General features: G+C 39.4%; 1 protein-coding gene, 1 long non-coding RNA gene and 2 other non-coding genes across 4 annotated transcripts in view; 3 read left to right on the forward strand and 1 right to left on the reverse strand.

Annotated features, from left to right (window-relative positions):
* Positions 1 to 20,798, reverse strand: part of LOC107131907 (uncharacterized) — a 236,116-nt gene that overhangs the window by 201,161 nt on the left and 14,157 nt on the right. The gene's annotated exons all lie outside the window — the stretch shown is intronic.
* FRG1 (FSHD region gene 1) lies at positions 1,829 to 15,698 on the forward strand. Its single transcript, NM_001075566.1, is given in 9 exon segments — positions 1,829 to 2,023; positions 6,297 to 6,367; positions 7,688 to 7,813; positions 9,016 to 9,073; positions 9,395 to 9,509; positions 11,108 to 11,212; positions 13,460 to 13,551; positions 14,252 to 14,362; positions 15,584 to 15,698. Coding segments are annotated over 9 exon segments (777 nt in total). The 5' UTR covers positions 1,829 to 1,961; the 3' UTR covers positions 15,621 to 15,698.
* On the forward strand, positions 9,840 to 9,916 carry LOC112444676 (small nucleolar RNA U2-19). The gene has a single exon (XR_003033043.1). It is a non-coding gene; the product is annotated as a small nucleolar RNA U2-19 (small nucleolar RNA).
* LOC112444675 (small nucleolar RNA U2-30) lies at positions 10,024 to 10,096 on the forward strand. The gene has a single exon (XR_003033042.1). It is a non-coding gene; the product is annotated as a small nucleolar RNA U2-30 (small nucleolar RNA).

Consider the following 20,798-nt stretch of genomic DNA (forward strand, 5'->3'; position numbering starts at 1 on the left):
ACGGCTCCTGTGCTTTAAAAAGCACACAGTAAAGCTTTAGGATAAGAAATGAAGGCTCTTTGGGGAGACACAGGAAGTTACTCAAAGATGGCTTTTTGGAAGAAATAAGCCTGAACTTGTTTTAAAGGCTGAAAAGGAGGGGGCAGGGCCCACACAAAGAGGGTGGGTAAGCAGCTAGAGCAGCATTCTGGACAGGACAAGTAAAGGCAGAGCTTTCAAGCATTTCCAGTCAGGCTGTGCGGCTGGGGTTAAGGCAGCATGGGTTCCGGGGTGGGAAGGAGGCCAAGATCACCAGTTCACTACGTGCACTAGGATTCTCCCTCCCGAAACCAGGAGGCCTCCCTTTAATAGACTTTAGGGATAATGGCTTTTCATACTGTCCGTGGGGTTCTCCAGGAAAGAATACCAGAGTAGGCTGCCATTTCCTTCCCCAGTGCAAAATAGAAGGGGAAAAAAAGGGAAGCAGTGACAAATTTTATTTTCTCAGGCTCCAAAATCACTACAGATGGTGACTGCAGCCACGAAATTACAAGACCCTTGCTCCTTGGAAGAAAAGCTATGACAAACCTAGACAGCGTATTAAAAAGGCAGAGATATCACTTTGCTGACAAATGTCTGTATAGTCAAAGCTGTGGTTTTTCCAATAGTCATGCACGGATGTGAGAGTTGGACCATAAAGAAGGCTGAACACTGAAGAACTGATGCTTTCAAACCATGGTGTTGGAGAAGACTCTTGAGAGTCCCTTGGACTGCAAGGAGATCAAACCAGTCAATCCTAAAGGAAATCAACCCTGGATATTCATTGGAAGGACTGTTGCTGAAGCTGAAGCCTCAATACATTGGCCACCTGATGCAAAGAGCCGACTCACTAGAAAAGACCCTGAAGCTGGAAAAGATTGAGGCCAAGAGGAAAAGGGGACGACAGAGGATGAGATGGTTAGATAGCATCAATGACTCAATGGACATGAATTTGAGCAAACTCCGGGAGATAGTGGAGGACAGAGGAGCCTGGGGTTCCACAGTACATGGGGTCACAGAGTGGGATAGGACTTAGAGACTCAAGGAAAACAAGGGGGATAATGATCAGCTGTTTCTTTAGAGAGATCACTCGGCACTACAGTAGATGGTTTGGAAGGGAGAGACGATGGAAATCAGGGAAGTAGATTATAAAACTGTTGAAGAGATGGGAGCAGGGACTGAAGCTGTGGAAGCCTCTTAAGATCCACCCTATACGGAGAAAGACCTCTCTGATGCATTAACTTTCCCTGTCACCCGCCTGCCCATCTCCACCCAAAATCCTGCAGCGCTAGTGAAATCTTCCGCCCAAACGTTGGCACTTAATTGTCTTTTATTTTATTCCCTGTTTGTTTCCTCTGCATTACTCGAGTCTCCGTAAGTACGAAGAGTACAATAAATGTTTACGGAATTGAGACGGCTTGTGAAGTCGCCCAAGGCCAAACAATGCGCCCGGTGTTAGTCAACGCCCCCGCTGCACACGCGGGCCCAGCCCTTGGCTGCGGGCGCGCAGTCAGAACCAGTCCATGGAGCGGCTTCGGGAGGGTTGATTTGAGTCAAAGCATCCCTGAGCTAATTACCGCCTCCTCCCAAGACCTCGCAGGCGGACTCTCTCCAGAGCGGCTCCAGTCGCCCAGCTCGGCTGCGAGACCCGCCGAGTCCACCAGAGGGCGCGTCTCCCCGGCTTCCGCATTCGGAAAAGCCCGTTCTCAGGGCGCAGGCAAAAAAAGAAACGCGGGTCTATTTCGGCCCTCTGCGGATGCCGTACCCAGTCTGTAAACAGGAAGTGGAACTCTATTTGGGACTTGACGTTGGGGTGAAAAAAGGCCAGGGGCCGGGGGGAGACGCGCCCTCTCTGCTGGAGCGTACGTTTTCGGGGAGCTTGGGCTTCACTTTTGTGCCTCCGTCGCCCGCTCCTGCTCCGCTTCACGTCTTTTGCCACGACCATGGCCGAGTACTCCTATGTGAAGTCCACCAAACTCGTGCTCAAGGGAACCAAGGCCAAGAGGTAAGGACGCGGGTTTGCGTGGGAGATTCTCGCCCTCTTTCTTGACGCCGCTCGGCCTTCCCCTCCCTGGGGCGAGTGTCCTGGGGCCGCTGGCAGCTGTCATTCAGGCTCCCAGTCCTTGGGCCTGGCCTCTTGCCGTGATCCTCAGATGTCAGCGCCCACCTGGGGGACCAGGAGCCACAAGGTTGGATTTCCCTTCATGAACCCCCAGCTCCAGACCTATGCTTGGTAGGGCTGTGTTAGTCTGATCGTATGGGTTATAAAAGTAACTTCTTTTATTAGGGATAACTGTTTTTATCATTGCCTCCCTGCCACCTTTAAAAAAAATTAATTTTAATGCACTATGCAGATACGGATTTTGAAAAGGCTATGGGTTCGAATCTGGACTCCACCAATTACTAATCTTGTGGCAGGTTCCTTAGTATCTTTGAGATTCCTCTTGGGGGGATTAGTGATGCTCGAAAAGGGTTGTTTTGAGGGTTAAACGAGGTGACGTGTACAGTAAATAAGTAGAGCCAAATGCAAGGAAGAAGTTACCCTGGTGATTTATGAGATTTTTTAGGAAAAGATATCTGGCCACTCATACGTACACCTTTTTTTTAACTAGTAGATTTGCTCAGGGTTGATCATTTACACAAATGCTGAGCATTTCATCCTGGTCTCAGTGATAAGAGTTTTAGGTACTTTTAGATGGGATGGAAAGAAAGTGTCAAGAAGCAAACTGAAGCCACGACTCTCAAGAACTCTGCCTAGGAGTCTGGGATTAAGAATTTATCCTGAATACATACGAAACTGTTACTGTCTGAATTCATAGGGAGGAGAGAGTTAGCTTGTGAAAGCTTATTTTGTGATGAAAATACAAACAAGTGTGTCTTATAGTCATTATAACTGTCAATATAATTAACACACATGTAGCATTTCATATGTGCCAAGAACTGTTCTAAGCAATACCTATTAACTTTTTTAAAAGTCACTCTTGGGCTTTTTATTGTTGAGATATACTACATATACTATAAAATTCGCCCTTTTAAAGTAGAATTCAGTGGTTTTTAGTATATTCACAAGGCTCAGCACTGTTGAATTGCTGAACATTTTCATCCTCTCAGAAGGAAGCCCCACCATCATTTAGCAGTCACTCCACGTTCTGCTCCAGAGAAGGCAATGGCACCCCACTCCAGTACTCTTGCCTGGAAAATCCCATGGACGGAGGAGCCTGGTGGGCTGCAGTCCATGGAGTCGCAAAGAGTTGGACACGACTGAGCAACTTCCCTTTCACTCTTCACTTTCGTGCATTGGAGAAGGAAATGGCAACCCACTCCAGTGTTCTTGCCTGGAGAATCCCAGGGACGGGGGAGCCTGGTGGGCTGCCGTCTGCGGGGTCGCACAGAGTCGGACACAACTGAAGTGACTTAGCAGCAGCAGCAGCAGCCACGTTCTGCTCATCCCCTAATCCCTGGCAACCACTAATCCACCTTTTGTCTGTATCAGTTTGCATCATAAACATTCCATATAAATGGAATCATACAATATGCAGGCTAGGACACAACTGAACAACTGAACGATACAATATGCAGCATTTTGTATCTGGCTTCTTTTACTTAGGATAACATTCTCAAGATTCATCTATGTTGTATCAGTACTCATTCCTTTTATGGCTGAATAATATTCCATTAAGGGCTTCCCAGGTCTGGAAAGAGTAGAAATCTCTTCAAGAAAATTAGAGATACCAAGGGAACATTTCATGCAAAGATGGACTCAATAAAGGACAGAAATGGTATGGACCTAACAGAAGCATAAGATATTAAGAAGAGAAGGCAAGAATACACAGAAGAACTATGCAAAAAAGATCTTCACGACCCAGATAATCATGGTGTGATCACTCACCTAGAGCCAGACATCCTGGAATGTGAAGTCAACTGGACCTTAGAAAGCATCACTACAAACAAAGCTAGTGGAAGTGATAAAATTGCAGTTGAGCTGTTTCAGATCCTAAAAGATGATGCTGTGAAAGTGCTGCACTCAATATGCCAGCAAATTTAGAAGACTCAGCAGTGGCCACAGGATTGGAAAAGGTCAGTTTTCATTCCAATCCCAAAGAAAGGCAATGCCAAAGAATGCTCAAACTACCGCACAATTGCACTCATCTCACATGCTAGTAAAGTAATGCTCAAAATTCTCCAAGCCAGGCTTCAGCAATATGTGAACTGTGAACTTCCAGATGTTCAAGCTGGTTTTAGAAAAGGCAGAGGAACCAGAGATCAAATTGCCAACATCCGCTGGATCATCAAAAAAGCAAGAGAGTTCCAGAAAAACATCTATTTTTGCTTTATTGACTATGCCAAAGCCTTTGATTGTGTGGATCACAATAAACTGTGGAACATTCTGAAGGAGATGGGAATACCAGACCACCTGACCTGCCTCCTTAGAAATCTGTATGCAGGTCAGGAAACAACAGTTAGAACTGGACATGGAACAAGAGACTGGTTCCAAATAGGAAAAGGAGTATGTCAAGGCTGTATATTGTCACCCTGCTTATTTAATTTATATGCAGAGTACATCATGAGAAACGCTGGGCTGGATGAAGCACAAGCTGGAATCAAGATTGCCGGGAGAAACATCAATAACCTCAGATATGCAGATGACACCACCCTTATGGCAGAAAGTGAAGATGAACCAAAAAGCCTCGTGATGAAAGTGAAAGAAGAGAGTGAAAAAGTTGGCTTAAAGCTCAACATTCAGAAAACGAAGATCATGGCATCTGGTCCCATCACTTCATGGCAAATAGATGGGCAAACAGTAGAGACAGTGGCTGACTTTATTTTGGGGGGCTCCAAAATCACTGCAGATGGTGATTGCAGCCATGAAATTAAAAGATGCTTACTCCTTGAAAGGAAAGTTATGACCAATCTAGATAGCATATTAAAAAGCAGAGACATTACTTTGTCAACCAAGGTCCGTCCAGTCAAGGCTATGGTTTTTTCGGTGGTCATGTATGGATGTGAGAGTTGGACTATTAAGAAAGTTGAGCACTAAAGAATTGACGCTTTTGAACTGTGGTGTTGGAGGAGACTCTTGAGAGTCCCTTGGACTGCAAGGAGATCCAACCAGTCCATTCTGAAGGAGATCAGTCCTGGGTGTTCATTGGAAGGACTGATGCTAAATCTGAAACTCCAATACTTTGGCCACCTCATGCGAAGAGCTGACTCATTGGAAAAGATCCTGATGCTGGGAGGGATTGGGGGCAGGAGGAGAAGGGGACAGCAGAGGATGAGATGATTGGATGGCATCACCGAGTCAATGGACGTGAGTTTGAGTGAACTCCAGGAGTTGATGATGGACAGGGAGGCCTGGCGTGCTGGGGTTCATGGGGTCGCAAAGAGTTGAACACGACTTAGTGACTGAACTGAACTGAACTGAAGGTCACTCAGTGGTAAAGAATCTGCCTGCCAATGCAGGAGACGCAGATTTGATCCCTGGGTGAGGAAGGTCCCCTGGAGAAGGAAATGTACTGGAGAAGGAACACTCCAGTATTCTTGCCTGGGAAATGCCATGGACAGAGTAGCTTGGTGGGCCACAGTCCATGGGGTTGCACATAGTCAGACACGCCTGAGTGGCTAAACTACCACCAGTGCTCCATTGTATGGACATAACACATTTTGTTTATCCATTCATTAGTTGATGGACATTTGGGTTTCCATTTTGGGGACTCTTATGAATAATGCTGCTGTGAATATTCTTATGCAAGTTTCTGTGCAGACCTATGTTTTCATTTCTCTTGGGTGTAAACCTAGGAGGAGAATCATTAGATCCTGTGGTTTCCATAAACCTAATTCCGTGTTTAACTTTTCAAGAACTCCAAACTCTTCTGGTTGCATCATTTTACATTTTCACAAGTAATGTATGAAGATCATGCCTTAACTCCTAATCCTTACAGTAAGAGTTGGATTAAATTGTTATCCTCATTTGTATAGGTGGGGAAATTGACAGATTAAGTAAATTCTCCAAAAAAATCACAGAGCTAAGAAATGACAGAATCATGATTCTAAAAGGCAGTCTGGCTCCTGAGTCTGTTTTCTTTAACTGTAACACAATATGAACAGGATCAGAAGTAACTTCTCTGTGTTAGAAGTAAGAGGGTATATCAAGTTATGTTGTTGTAGATCAGTAATTTATATATTAGTGTATATCTTAGAAGAGTCTTCTAAGATTCCATCTTACATTTAGTATGCAAATCAATATATCTAAACTCATCTATATAAATTATCTCCTGTAGTAAGAAGAAAAAGAGCAAAGAGAAGAAGAGAAAAAGAGAAGAAGATGAAGAAACTCAGCTTGATATTGTTGGTGAGTCAATTTTCTATTACTTCATTCTGAGAAAAGTTAGCACTGGTCGAGATCCCCTTAAAAATATTTTCCTAGTAGGGATAAGTAGTAAAAAGAAAGTGGAAGGAATTTATGGCCAACTCACGTTTGTCTTAAAAGTGCTCAAATATTGGAGTTATAGGTTGCTTTTATGTTCTAGCACAGTCGATGTCTGATGCCTTTTCTTCATCATCAGAACAAAGCACAGGAGAGAGGAAACTTAGGGCTCCGACTTAATAGGTGCCATTGTTAGACTACTTAATAGCCCAGAGATTCTGATATATCATTTTAAAGGCCTGATGCTTATAAATATCATTTAACCAAATGTATTTTACAAATTATTTTCTCTCTTTTTGTCATATTGATATGCAGTTGTCCTAGCCCTATTGATGAATAGACTTTCTTTCCCATTAAAGTGCTTTGCTGTCTTTGTCAAAGATCAGTTGACTTTATATGTGTTAGTCTTCTTCTGGACTCTGTTCCAGTGGTTTGTCTATTGTCTGTTGTTCTGTTTATATATTTGTCTTGATTACTGTCATTTCATAAAGTCTTGAAATCAGGTGGTGTGTATCTCCCAGCTTTATACTTCTGTACTTCTTTATACTCTTGTAGATCCTTTGTATTTCCATATAAATTTTATAATCAATGTATTGCTTTCTACAGTAAATCCTGTTGGATTGACTGTATTGAATTGACTGTATTGAATTTAGAAACTAAGTCATGTGGGGAGAATCAACATGAAGTGTACTTGGTCAGTATAGCACAGAACATATAAAATACAAATTATTTTCTATCACTAACTACTACCTTTTTAATAAAGAATGAATGATCATAGGATGTTGATAATGATTCTGAGTAAAACATTTTTTTTGTACTGAAACAATTATAAGTCAGAAAAAACTCAAATTATCTTGCAAACCTCTCACTAAATTATCTGAATTGTAGTATAATATACCTAACATAAAATCCATTGCTTTAGCCGTTTTTAAGTGTACAGTTCAGTGTCATTAAGTGCATACCCACTACTGTGCAGCCATCACCACCATCCATCTTCAAGATGAATTTTTTTTATCTTACAAAACTGAAACTTTTCACCCATTAAACTATAAATGCCCATACCTCACTCTCCTCTAGTCCCTAGCAACCACCATCCTGTTTTTTATCTCTCTGAATTCAACTACTCTAGAACTGCAAAATTAAAAACAAAAAAAAGTTAATAAGTTATAATGACAACAGCAGCAAGTAAGAACCTCCTGTCAGAAATACAAAATGTAAATTTAAATGACTGATTTTATCTTTTAGGAATCTGGTGGACTGTCACGAACTTTGGTGAGATTTCAGGAACCATAGCAATTGAAATGGATAAAGGAACCTACATACACGCACTCGACAATGGACTCTTTACCCTGGGAGCTCCACATAAAGAAGGTTTGTGTCTGGTAGAGGCAATGGGATGGAAAAGGCCACTTGAAGTTAATATTTTATGGCGTTCATTCACTTAGGCTAAATTCTAATAGCAAATATATGCCAGAGGAGTGAATCCATTGACTTGACTCTTCCACTTTTTTCCTTCCTCACTAGTTACATTATTGGCAACTCCCTCTTTCCAGTGTAAGCATTTGAAAACATTCTGTAAGTTCCAAAAGGGTATCCATGGCAATCAAACTAATGTGAATAATTGAAATAATAAAAGGAAAGAAAAAGAAAACCTAGATGAGTCAAAAGTTTGAATTCCTTTACTCTTTAGACCTTTTGCCACAGCTAACCCGGGGCACTGTTAATCTGAAGTTTTCTCTTTTCTTTTAGCCCATGGGAAGAAGCACTAATGAGACATGAAGTAATTAGGAAATTACTAAGAGCTTTTTGTCCAAATGGTCATCCCTTGAATAAATTAAAGCATTTTAGTTTTTTAAACATTAAGTGCTTATTTGTGCTGACTGCATTTTAAAACACAAAGAGATAGTATCTTGGAAGTAACTAAATAAATAAGCATCATGCTGACCTATCTCATTAGATATGTAAAACTAAACTTTAGTTTTTTTGTTTTTTTTTAACATATGTTCTCATTGACTGTTAGAGACTTTCTAACAAAACTAAAGTTTAGTTTTACATATAGAAGATAAAGTATTCTTTCTCTCTCTTTTTTTTTTTGGCTTAAAATAACACAAATTTATTATCACACAACTGTAGAGGTCAGAAGTCCAAAGTGAGTCTTGATGATCTAGAATCAAGATGTTAACAGAGCTACATTTGAAGATAAAGTAACTCTTGATACTATGAATTCTATGTCATGTGTTAAGTTATTCAGTCATGTCTGACTCTTTGTGACCCTGTGGACTGTAGCCCGCCAGGCTCCTCTGTCCATGGGATTCTGCAGGCAAGAATACTAGAGTGGGTTGCCTTTTCCTACTCCAAGGGATCTTCCCAACCCAGGGATTGAACCCACATCTGCTTTGTTGGCAGGTGGGTTCTTCACTGTCTGAACCACCAGAATACTGTATTATAATTATATAATATTCTTACATTTGTTTTTAAAAGAGAAAGAGCTACCTATTTTTAAGCTAAAGAGTATTTTTACATGTATATTTATAAGAAATGTCATATTTACTTCAAAATGTTTTCTCTCGTAGTTGATGAGGGCCCTAGTCCTCCAGAGCAGTTTACAGCTGTCAAATTGTCTGATTCCAGGTAAGCTTGAGTTGAACTATAATTAATACACTGTAATACAACATGATACATTATAATAGAATATATCCATTAAAAGTGGTGTTTTTGAAGAATAATGAATTTGGGAAAATGCTGCATAATGTATTATATAGTAGTTGTACTTAAAAAGTAGAATATTAACCTGTATGCACAGAACCACATTGTCCAGTATGGTAGCCACTTGCCACACATGGCTTTTGAACATTGGAACTGTGGTTAATCTGAATTTTATACACATGTTTTTATGTTCCACATTTAAATTTCTCTCAGTTTTTAACATTAAACAATTTTATTAATCTGAAGAATTGCCCTGAAATCTGGCTATGGGAAATACCTTGGTATAAATTCAGACGGACTTGTTGTTGGGCGTTCAGATGCAATTGGACCTAGAGAGCAGTGGGAACCCGTCTTTCAAGATGTAAGTACTATTATTTTTTGTTTACAAGCTCCTTCTCAGTGTAAGAGAAAGTCTCTAACAGTCAACGAGAGCATATTTTGAGGGGAAAAAAAAAGTAGAGTGCAATAATATAATGCATTAAATTTTTAAAAACTAACATGAATTTATAACCTTCAAAAGATCTCAAAATATAGTGCAACACAGGAAAAAAAAACACAACAATCAACAGAGTGAAAAGACATGCTGTGGACTGGGGAAAAGTACTTACAAGCTAGATATCTGTTAAAGCGTTAATGTCCAAAATATATAAGAAACTCATTCAAGTCTCTGAGATCTGCTCTTACAGAAGTGGATCAGTGATGAAAATAGCCAAATCTGAGCATCAGACCTTTTAGTCTACCTGATACATGATCTCTGTAGTTCTGAGAAGCTAAAGAATTTAAAATAAAGTGTGTGTGTGTGTGTAAAGGTGACAGCAGATAACTGAGGACTTTATTGATGGGTGAGTTGTGTGTATTAAAGGCTGATCAGTTCTGAGCAATGATGAAAAGGTTTTATTACTATGGACCTTTATAACTGTGAAGGTTTCTACACTTGATCTGAGCTCAGAATTTTAAAAAAAACATTCAGTAGCAAAAACCAAAAAAAAAAAAAAATTTTTAATTGGCAAAGAAACTGAATAGCTATTTCTCATTATATCAACAGAAAAGGCCAGCATATCATAAGGCAATATGATGACTCAGACACTACCATCATACAGAATTTTAGGGATTTTCATTTCACTTTATTTTGGGGGAAGACACTAAGTTTTAAAATTTTAAAGAAAGACTTAAAAGTCCCTGGTGTAACAAGTAAAACTTTAACGCAGAAAAGGGACTCAGCAGAAAAATCAGCAGCACAGATTTAAATCACCTTGGACTAAATCACAGCCACATCCCAGCTTACCAAGAGTCATGCAGATGACAGGAAACTCAGCCCTCACTCCCTCAAATAAGAAATTAAATCAAACTCATGTTATTAGCACTTTGGTCACTGGTTATGATAGATAATTAAATTCTTCCTACACCCAAAAGTCCCTCACACATTGATTCTTAAAAGTTCTGAGCAATAAATTCAGAGGCATCGACGGCTAGCTTTTCTATTCTTTTTCTGCATTTCTTTTTTTTTTAATGTTATTGAAGTATAATTGATTATACTTCAACTATTATTTTTTTTATATTTTCTAATTATGGAGTAAAATCTTAAAGTATTACTATTTGAGTAAAATACATTATATTTTTTTTTCTTTAAAGCTAATTAAAAAAAAAAAAAAACTGACTAAATCAATTATATCCCAGTAAATCTTAGAGACCAAAGGAAATAATTCTATTCCATATAGTTAGAATTTAGTCCTACTAAACCTACTAATAGAATAAATTAAAAGTATTTAATGTGATTATCTTTGAGTAGTAAGATTATAAATGATTCTGATTTGCTTTTCTTTGTGTTTTTTTCTAGGTTTTCTTCACATTCTTGTTCCTGATTCCTTTTAGATTCGGGAAGGAATCAGTTCAATCTCAAGACTTAAGAATCTTTTTGCAGATATTCTTATAACTTACTTCTTATTTTGTTTCATTTAGGGGAAAATGGCTTTACTGGCCTCCAATAGCTGTTTTATTAGATGCAATGAAGCAGGTGATATAGAAGCAAAAAGTAAAACGGCAGGAGAAGAAGAAATGATAAAGGTAATCATGAGAATTTTCTATAGACTAATTCACGTCACATATATGGTGTGACTACGTCTGTTTAAAATGTTGCAGTCTGATCCACACTCACTGTGTGTAATGCATTAATTAGTGAGGGCCATGGTGGAAGGCAGAAAGAAATGAAAAAAAGCCTTTTTTAAAGTGGCCTAATTCTTATAAATAAAGCATAAAAATCCGTGTTACATTTTCTCTATCAGCATAACTTAAATGCATCTATCAAGTATGTGTATACATTTTGTTTTAAATTCTGTGTCATATATTTGATTCTACTTTTTAAATATTCTCAGTTCTCATAATCTTCAGTTTTACAGTCTTACAGTATTCTTTTTAACCTCAAAGATATCGCTAATCTTTTGAAACAAGAATGTTAATACCAGTAACTCTTCCTTTCATCATTTGAAGTTGATTGATGGAGAAAGAAATACCATTCTAGATAACTCAGAAATTAGAAGTTTTAGTATATCTTCCATAGTTTTCTCAAAAGCCATTTTTGCTGCTAAAAATATCCAAAAAAAATTTAAATCTAAAACCTTCTTTTGTTGTAATTTTTAAAAGTGTTAGTCATAATATTTTTCAATTATTCAATACATAAAACTAAAGCAAATAGCTCTAGGCACATGCATGATTGTCTTTAGTGTTCCTATAAGATAGTTACTATTAACTTTTAACTGTCCAGGGGAGGAACAGCCTATAACCATCCTTAAATCCTCACTGTTTTGATCAGTCACTGCACGAAGTCACACAGCGAAACTGGAGACAGAATGCATATCCAGGCCCAACTGACCCTAGAAGTTACATTCCACAGCACATTGCTTCTCCGAAAGCAAGTCACTAGAAAAATGCTGGCGGGGCATTCTCTGGTGGTCTGGTGGTTAAGACTCCAGGCTTCCACTGCAGGGGCACGGGTTCTATCCCTGGTCAGAGAACTAAGATCCCACTCACCTATTTATTTCATTTTTAATTATATTTAATTTTTTGTATCATGTTTAAATTGTTTACTTGGATTACATTATAAAAGTATGATTATTGAAGACAAACAGTGCAACTCTATGAGCAGTACTTTGCACAACTACAGAAGGAAAAAAAATTATGCTGTATTTATCAACAGTTGCAGCTGTTTTTATATGAAGTACCTGTCAGGTTTCCCTGGGTCTGTTTGGTTGGGCAGGTACCTGGAACCTCTGAGCAGCGATAATCAGGACTCGGTCCACCCTCCCTTCCACATTGCAGGCTCTGCTTGTCTGCGTCAGCGTCCACCTTCATAGACTGGCCTTACATACCAGAACACATCCCTTCCTGCCAAGGGCAGTATAGTGTCGCAGTACAGGATTTCCACAGCTCTTTGAGGACTCCTCCAGCCAGAGTGGTTGCACACATATTAATCGCACATGCCTTATTATTGCCTACAACTTTCAAAGCAGTCTTGGAACATGCTCTAAGCCACAGAGATCACTTTCAAGATGTTGGTCCTTTGGGTTGCAGATGCCAGTTCCTTGGCCCTGAATTCTATCCCCTTCCTGCCCCACTCCATTCTCCAGTCAAGAATACTGGAGTGGGTAGCCATTCCCTTCTCCACGGGATCTTCCCCACCCAGGGATCGAACCCCAGGCTCCTGCATTGCAGGCAGTCTTCTCCATCTAAGCCACCAGGGAAGCCCTTTGCCCTACTCAGTTGATCTTAATTGTTATATCTGTGTCAGTTAATCTATTGCAGGTGATAGTATCTGTCAAAACTTATGAAGGTAAAAGGATTTAAGAGGGATAAATTCCAATTAGGTAGAAATAAGTTGTGTTATGTCAAAAGCTTTGAAGCATTTGGTAAAAGCCTGTGCATAGTAAAACAGCTACTGTCTTAAACTTTCAGTGTTATAAAGTGTGCACTAAATAGCAGGATAATTTGATTCTACTGTATTTAGTTTTGGAGTCAAAATTAAACTAGTTAAATTATTGCCTAATTGGCATAGTGATATCTGATCTGTAAAATGCTTTTCAAGTAATTTTCTCTTTAGTTTTTCTCATGTAAGGGCTCTAAGGAAACATATAATAGCAGTTATTTATGTAAGTTACATATATATATAAACATATCTAGAACTTGTTTTTTTCTGAATCTAACTGCCAAGCTGTTTTCTTCTTTTGTATAAGAAATCATCTAGAATGTTCTTTTGTAATAAGGTGGAGCAGGGGAAGATAAATGTGTAACCTCTGTATTCTCATCTCCAATATATAGATCAGATCCTGTGCCGAAAGAGAAACTAAGAAAAAAGATGATATTCCAGAAGAAGACAAAGGAAATGTCAAACAGTGTGAAATCAATTACGTGTAGGTATTTTTTTTTCTTTTAGAACCATAGGTTTGGCAATGACATGCTTCTCAAGACACCTAAAATAAAAGACCTGAAAGACAAGAAAAGACAACATAATACAGACTCTAGGACAGGGCATTGAGCTGAATGCCTCTTGTAAGGGTTCAGGTTTCAACATTCCTGTCACCTGGATTGGTCTGTTCTCCCTGCTCAAGGCTTCCCCAGTGGCTCAGTGGTAAAGAATCCGCCTGCCATGCAGGAGATGCAGGTTCAGTCCCTGGGTGGGGAAGATCCCCTGGAGGAGGGCATGACAACCCACTCCAGTATTCTTGCCTAGAGAATCCCATGGACAGAGGAGCCTGGTGGGCTACCATCCATGGGGTCGCAAAGAGTCAGATGCAACTTAGCAACTAAACAACAGTCCTGCTCTGTAGAGTGGCTGTCACTGTCAGTACATAAAGCCTGTCAAACGTTGCCAGGACACAGGAGACTCCAGCCAACACTCCCAAGTGTTAATTAAGTTTGTAGAGCTACCCAGACAACTGCCTTCTTGATGGTGGGGTAGAAAGGTCATTTTTGTTGTTGAAAAGTTGTAAATTATTTGAGAAAAACAGGGGTTTTTTTAGTAAATGAAAAACTTAAATATTAGTAAGCTTGTTAGTAAACATGTATAATCAAAGTTTGAGACATTTTTCAAGAAAGGCATTTTCTTAACAGAAAAAAATTCCAGAGCTTCCAAGACCACAAGCTTAAAATAAGTAAAGAAGACAGTAAAATTCTAAAAAAGGCCCGGAAAGATGGATTCTTGCATGAAACACTTCTGGACAGGTAAGTAAATTTTTATTCATTTCCAACTATTTTCAGTGTCCAATAGAAGTGGTGTATAAACACATGTTCTTTTCTTAATTACTGTAATTTTAAAAAATTGTCTTTATTTCTAAGTTTTGAATGTGGTGGTATTACCTTAAAAGGGACATTGTAAGTCTGGGAAAAGATCACCAAAAAAAATTTTTGGAAATAGCCAGATTCCAAGTGCTTATATATTTTGTTACAAGCAATTCAGGTTTGACGAAAACTACTTCATAAATTCATTTACCATTGACTTTTTTGTAACTGTTAAAACCAGGGCTAGAGAGAAGTAGTTTGACTAATTTTAAAATTCAGTGGGCTCTGTTAAAAGTACTAGAGGTTTCCAAAAATGAGATAAATGTCAGCTTAAAAATTTCTAAGTATAAACTTGATAAAATTGAAGCACTTTGTTAAGTTGAATTCATACATGTGCAGGATATTCAACATAGCACATTATTAATATTTGTTTATTAGTTCCTATTTAAGAAAGTAGTGTCCTGGATTTCCAACATTAGTAAAATGGTTGGAGAGGCTTAGCTGTGAGCTTACAAGTACACATCAAGTAAGCACCAGATCAGAAGAGAATTTGGTATTCTGCCACTGTTCAAGTCCTATGTTGCAAAGTTAGCTTTAAGATATTTCTTTAGATTACTTGATAATAACAGTGCTTTATCAGGTATTTCCTGTTAACCAGTCAATCAAGTGACTACCTGAAGACAGCAAATGATGATTATTTCCAGCTGAGCGTATTAACGTACCTATTTCTAGGCAATCAAGAATAGTCAATTAAAGTAATCAGGATATGGAATTGAAAGAAACAGAATAAGGTCTGTGTCCTGTAACCTGTATCAGTTATGAAAATACAACATTCCCACCGTATTAAATAAAAGTTTAGGCCATGCTTAAATTCAGAGGCAATTAAAATTGCTGTTATGGATTTTAAAAGCCCTTAGGCAACATGAGTTAAAGATTAGGAAAAGTGTTTTTTGTAAGAATAAAATCCCATGTATTATGAAACATAAAATTGAGAAGTAAACATTTTAATTAAAATATTTTACCATAAGCAGCATGGTAATATAATAGCTGAAACTGAGGGCACAATTGCCGAACACAAGTTTATGATTTTAGTAGCAGGTGACCACTATATGACATGTTTTCACATAGATTAATTTTTTTATTATTTGTTTTTTGTTTAAACAGGAGAGCCAAATTGAAAGCTGATAGATACTGCAAATGACCAGGATTTTTGTTTCTGTCTTCTCCTTTTGTGGGTTTTTTTTTTTTTTTGGATAATAAAACCAATGTTTTTACAGAATTATTGGGCTGTTTTGTAATTCTTGCTGAACCAGTAGCTAGATTCAACGAAGATTAATCAAGTTTAATTGAGCTTCCCCATGGAGGTACTTGGAAAGTGGCACAGAATTTTTTTTCTTTTCTGGATTTCCTGTCAAAAGGATGAGGTTCTACTGTATGAAACTAATATTTCTTGTGCAGTTTGTGGAAGCTGTCTTACTGCTTTACAGTCTTACTTTCCATTTCTTAACACAATAGGTGTCTGAGCAGTGCCTTTAAAAGGAAGTTAGAAACTCCCAGTCCATCAGCAAGGCTTTGATTCTACCTCTGAAACTGCCCAGATCATACACAAGCCAAGCAAATAACAGGATGAGGGGGCTGGACAGAGAGAAAGAAATTGCATTAAGCAGTGGGGTGAAAACAGGAAACATCACAAAAGAGCAAGTAGGTTCAGAACAGAGGCTAAGAGTAAAATTGAGGAAATTCCATACTTAGGATTGTCTAGCCATAACAAATATGTATGTAATGCTTTCATCCTCACTTGTGGGATGGAAAGGGAGCTATGAAAGAGGTTCAGACACTAAGCATTGCTGAGGTCTGCTTTGCCCAGGCAGTTTTATGCCCAGTCTATCTCCTGGGCTGAAACGCTGGGCTGGATGAAGCACAAGCTGGAATCAAGATTGCCAGAAGAAATATCAATAACCTCAGATATGCAGATGACACCACCCTTATGGCAGAAAGCAAAGAAGAACTAAAGAGCCTCTTGATGAAAATGAAAGAGGAGAGTGAAAAAGGTGGCTTAAAGCTCAACATTCAGAAAACTAAGATCATGGTATCTGGTCCCATCACTTCATGGCAAATAGATGGGGAAACAGTGTTAACAGTGACAGACTTTTTTTGGGCTCCAAAATCACTGCAGATGGTGACTGCAGCCGTGAATTACTCCTTGGAAGAAAAGCTATGACCAACCTAGACAGCATATTAAAAAGCAGAGACATTACTTTGCCAACAAAGGTCAAAGCTATGGTTTTTCCAGTAGTCATTTATGGATGTGAGAGTTGGACTACAATGAAAGCTGTGCATTGAAGAATTGATGCTTTTGAACTGTGGTGTTGGAGAAGACTCTTTGAGAGTCCCTTGGACTGCAAGGAGATCCAACCAGTCCATCCTAAAGGAAATCAGTCCTGAATATTCATTGGAAGGACTGATGTTGAAGCTGAAACTCCAATAATTTGGCCACCTGAGGCAAAGAACCAACTCATTTGAAAAGACCCTGATACTGGGAAAAGACCCTGATGCTGGGAAAGATTGAAGGTGGGAGAAGGGGACAACAGAGGATGAGATGGTTGGATGGCATCACTGACTCAATGGACATGAGTTTGGGTAAACTCCAGGAGTTCGTGATGGACAGGGAGGCCAGGCGTGCTGCAGTCGATGGGGTTGCAAAGATTGGACACGACTGAGCGACTGAACTGAACTGAACTGTCTCCTTCTGAGTTCCTGAACACAGTGCTCAGGATGTCATCTAACCCTGTGAGTGTTCCTGAATCCAGGTTGTGTACCAAGTACCTGGACTTCACTGGAAATTCTGCTTCAGTAGAGCTAAGGCTGGCTGATGGATTTTTATGTTTTTACAATTCCATGTTGATTCCAGTGCACAGCCATGACCAAGACCTGGTGTGACACCCTGTCTAGTTCTCAGCCTCTATATTCCATCTGTCACCAACTCTAGACTCCCATGGCCCCTCTACAAAAATGTTGCTAAGCCACCAACATAACAAGCCTTGTAGAGGAACTCCTGTTGTAGCTCTCACCCTAACGTGGCATCCTAGTTTCAACAGCTTGACATTCTCCAGTGTTGCTTTCTCCTCCTTTTTATCCCCCAAAGCAGTGGTTCTCAAGCAGGGCCAATTTTGCCCACAGGGGACATTTTGGAATGTCTGGAGACATTTTTGGTTGTCACAACTGGGAGAGGAGGGGGTAATATGAGATCTAGAGGATTAGAAACTAGGGATACTGCTAAACATTCTCCAATGCACAGGACAGCACCCCCCACCCCGAATAATTTAACAAAGAATCATCCAATCAAATTGCCACTGGTGCCAAGACTGTGAAACTTGCCCTAGGACTTAGTCCATTCCTTGCTTTTGTCAGCTCCCCAACCCCTAAAAATAAATGTATATACATAAGAATTGTCTAGGATACCTGTAGATTTCCAAGACCCATCCTTAGAGACACAGGCTTAACAAATCTAAGATTAGTCCCCCAGTTTTTAACAAGCACTCCAGGTAATTCTGAAGCAGGCCTCTGAAACACACTTGGAGAAACACTACCCTCAAGAGACAGATTCCCTGGTGGCTCAGCTGGTAAAGAATCCACCTGCAAGGCGGAAGACCTAGGTTCAATCCCTGGGTTGGGAAAATGCCCTGGAGGAGGGCATGGCAACCCACTCCAGTGTTCTTGCCTGGGGAATCCCCATGGACAAAGGAGCCTATCGGGCTTCAGTCCGTGGGGTCGCAAAGAGTTGGGCATGACTGAGCAACTAAGCACGCAAGAGACTTAAGTCTTATTTCCAACACTAGCTTGGCACCAGGGACCCGCTGCCAGCTGACTGAGTTCCCTGAAACAAACATTCTGTTAACCTGAATTTCTGAATGTAATACATTCCTGGATTTCTTGTCACCATGCTCATCTTCATGTTAACCCAGTGTCTGCCCCTGTTCAAGACAGCAGGACTAATTTCAGGTCTTGGCATCTAGGAGGATACAGATAGGCATTTCTTGTCTTCATGGAGTTTATATACTAGTGAAGGAGGATAACAAGTAAGTAAAAAATCGCAGGTAACAGGTCAGTGTTCCTTCCCTGTTTCGGGTATTGCATTTTATATAACCCCCATTATGTAGCACTGAAGTCAGTCTAGAAGAGTGGCAGAGATCAAGAATGAATGTACAGAGAGCCATGTGGTCCACATTTTTCCATCTTGTACATAAGCATATCATGAGAAATTTTGTTTAAAGCACTGTCAAAATCAAGATACGTCCTGGGCTTCCCTGGTAGCTCAGTGGTAAAGAATCCACCTGCCAACGCAGGAGACACGGGTTAAATCTCTGACCTGGGAAGATCCCACATGCGGCAGAGCAACTAAGCCCCTGCGCTACAACTGTTGAGCCTGTGCTATAGAGCCTGGGAGCTGCAACTACTGGGTCCACGCGCCCTAGAGCCTGCGCTCTGCGACAAGAGGAGCCGCCACAATGAGAAGCCGGTGCACGGCAGCTAGAATAGCCCCTGCTTGCCGCAACTAGAGGAAAGTCCACGCAACAATGAAGACCCATTGCAGACAAAAATAAACATTTTTAAAGATGCGTTCTGATGAAACATTCCCCTGACTTACTAGTCTAGTAAACTTATGAAAAGGTAGGCTATATACAATAAAAGTACAAATAAAAAGCTCCCCACACCTGATTTTGACTGCTCACACATTTTCAGATTAGATCATCTTGAAGGTTTTTCTATCTTCATGTTCACAGACTCACTCTTTTTTCATCTCTAAACTGCTGTTAAACCCATCACTTTTTCATCTCAGACACTATTCTTCACTTCTAGAATCCATTTGATCCTCCTGTGGTTTTTGCTTTGTTGTTAAAATTTCTTTTTCTCTGCCGGAATTTCCTATCCATTCATTAAAGTCTTTTTTGGTGTTTTTGTTTTTAGGCAGAGTTATAATAGCTCCCTTAAAAATCCTTGTCTACTAATTCCAACATCTGGGTCAGTCACCACTGCTTGCCTTTCCTTTTTAGTATGTTCTTCATATGTCTGATTTAATTAGACTGTATCCTGGATGTTGTGAATAATATATTGTAGAAACTGTGGATTCTGATTTGTCCCTCTGAAGAATTTTTGTTGATATTACTTAGTAGTTGATTGTTGATATTGTTTAATTTGGTTGATCTCAAGCTCCAAATTCTAGACTTGTGTCTAGAGAAGACACATGCCTCACATGTGTCTTCATGTCCTCACACATGCCTCATGTCTAGACTATTTAGTTGCTCTGAACTCTGTCCTCAGATTCCTCATGTAAGATTTAAGTTTTAGTAACAGTAAGGTTTCTGTATGAGTATTAATGACTCTTAGTGGCACTTCCTGGGGCCTGCCCTAAGTTGAAAAAAATGTTAAGAATGTTATTTCCTTCTTACTAGAATTAACTCTCCTCAAGTTTCTACATACTTTTGGTCACCCTCTATTACCTTTAGATAATTTTTACTATTTTGTCCAAAGTTTAATTTCTGTCATGTGAGAAGGTTAGTCTAGTCAAGCTGCTCCACCATGACTTACTCAAACTCTTACTCTCTGCCCACTCTTCCCCAAATTAAGGACCTGCCTGGAATTTCCTAGATACAGATACAAAACTCAACATCTTACAGAAAGAATAGTTAAAATATTCAAATATCTTAAAATAGGACTGAAGTCCTAAAATGGACTCAGCGTACCAGATGGCCCAATACCCACCCAAATGCTGTGGAATTCCTGGGTCAACTCTAGTGTAGACACTAATCAGTCCATACTTCAACTCTTTTTTGCAGGAATTATATTTACTCAATTGCTCCAAACTCTTATGATGCAGAAGAATTATTAAAATATGCTAGATTAACATCATATTTTATTAACTAAATTATGGCATGATAGCTAACAGGTGAAAAACATCAAAATGACTTTTCAAGTTATTGTTCTTCTATGGTATTATTATTATTATCAATATTAGCCTAAGGGATATAATGTGATAATAATTTTTCTGTGGTAATTTTTTCAGACTCACTCATCTTGAAATCCATTCATTTAATTAAAAGATTAGTAAGAAAATGAGAAAAAGAATAATTTCATGCCTTTACTTTCTCTTTTTCCTCATCTACCTATTAGTTTACAGTGAGTTTGTGTGGGTGGGTGTTGTTTTTTGTTTTTCGTTTTTTTAATTTTATTTTTTTACTTCAACAAGAGACATTTATTTATCACAGTTCCAGAGACTGGTTAGTCCAAGAACAAGGTGCTGGCTGATTCAATTCCTGGTGAGAGTCTCTTCATGGTTTGCTGGTCGTCATCTTGCTGGGTCCTCACACCAGAGAGAGAA

The sequence above is a fragment of the Bos taurus genome, chromosome 27, assembly GCF_002263795.3.
Source record: "Bos taurus isolate L1 Dominette 01449 registration number 42190680 breed Hereford chromosome 27, ARS-UCD2.0, whole genome shotgun sequence".
NCBI classification, from domain to species: Eukaryota; Metazoa; Chordata; class Mammalia; order Artiodactyla; family Bovidae; genus Bos; species Bos taurus.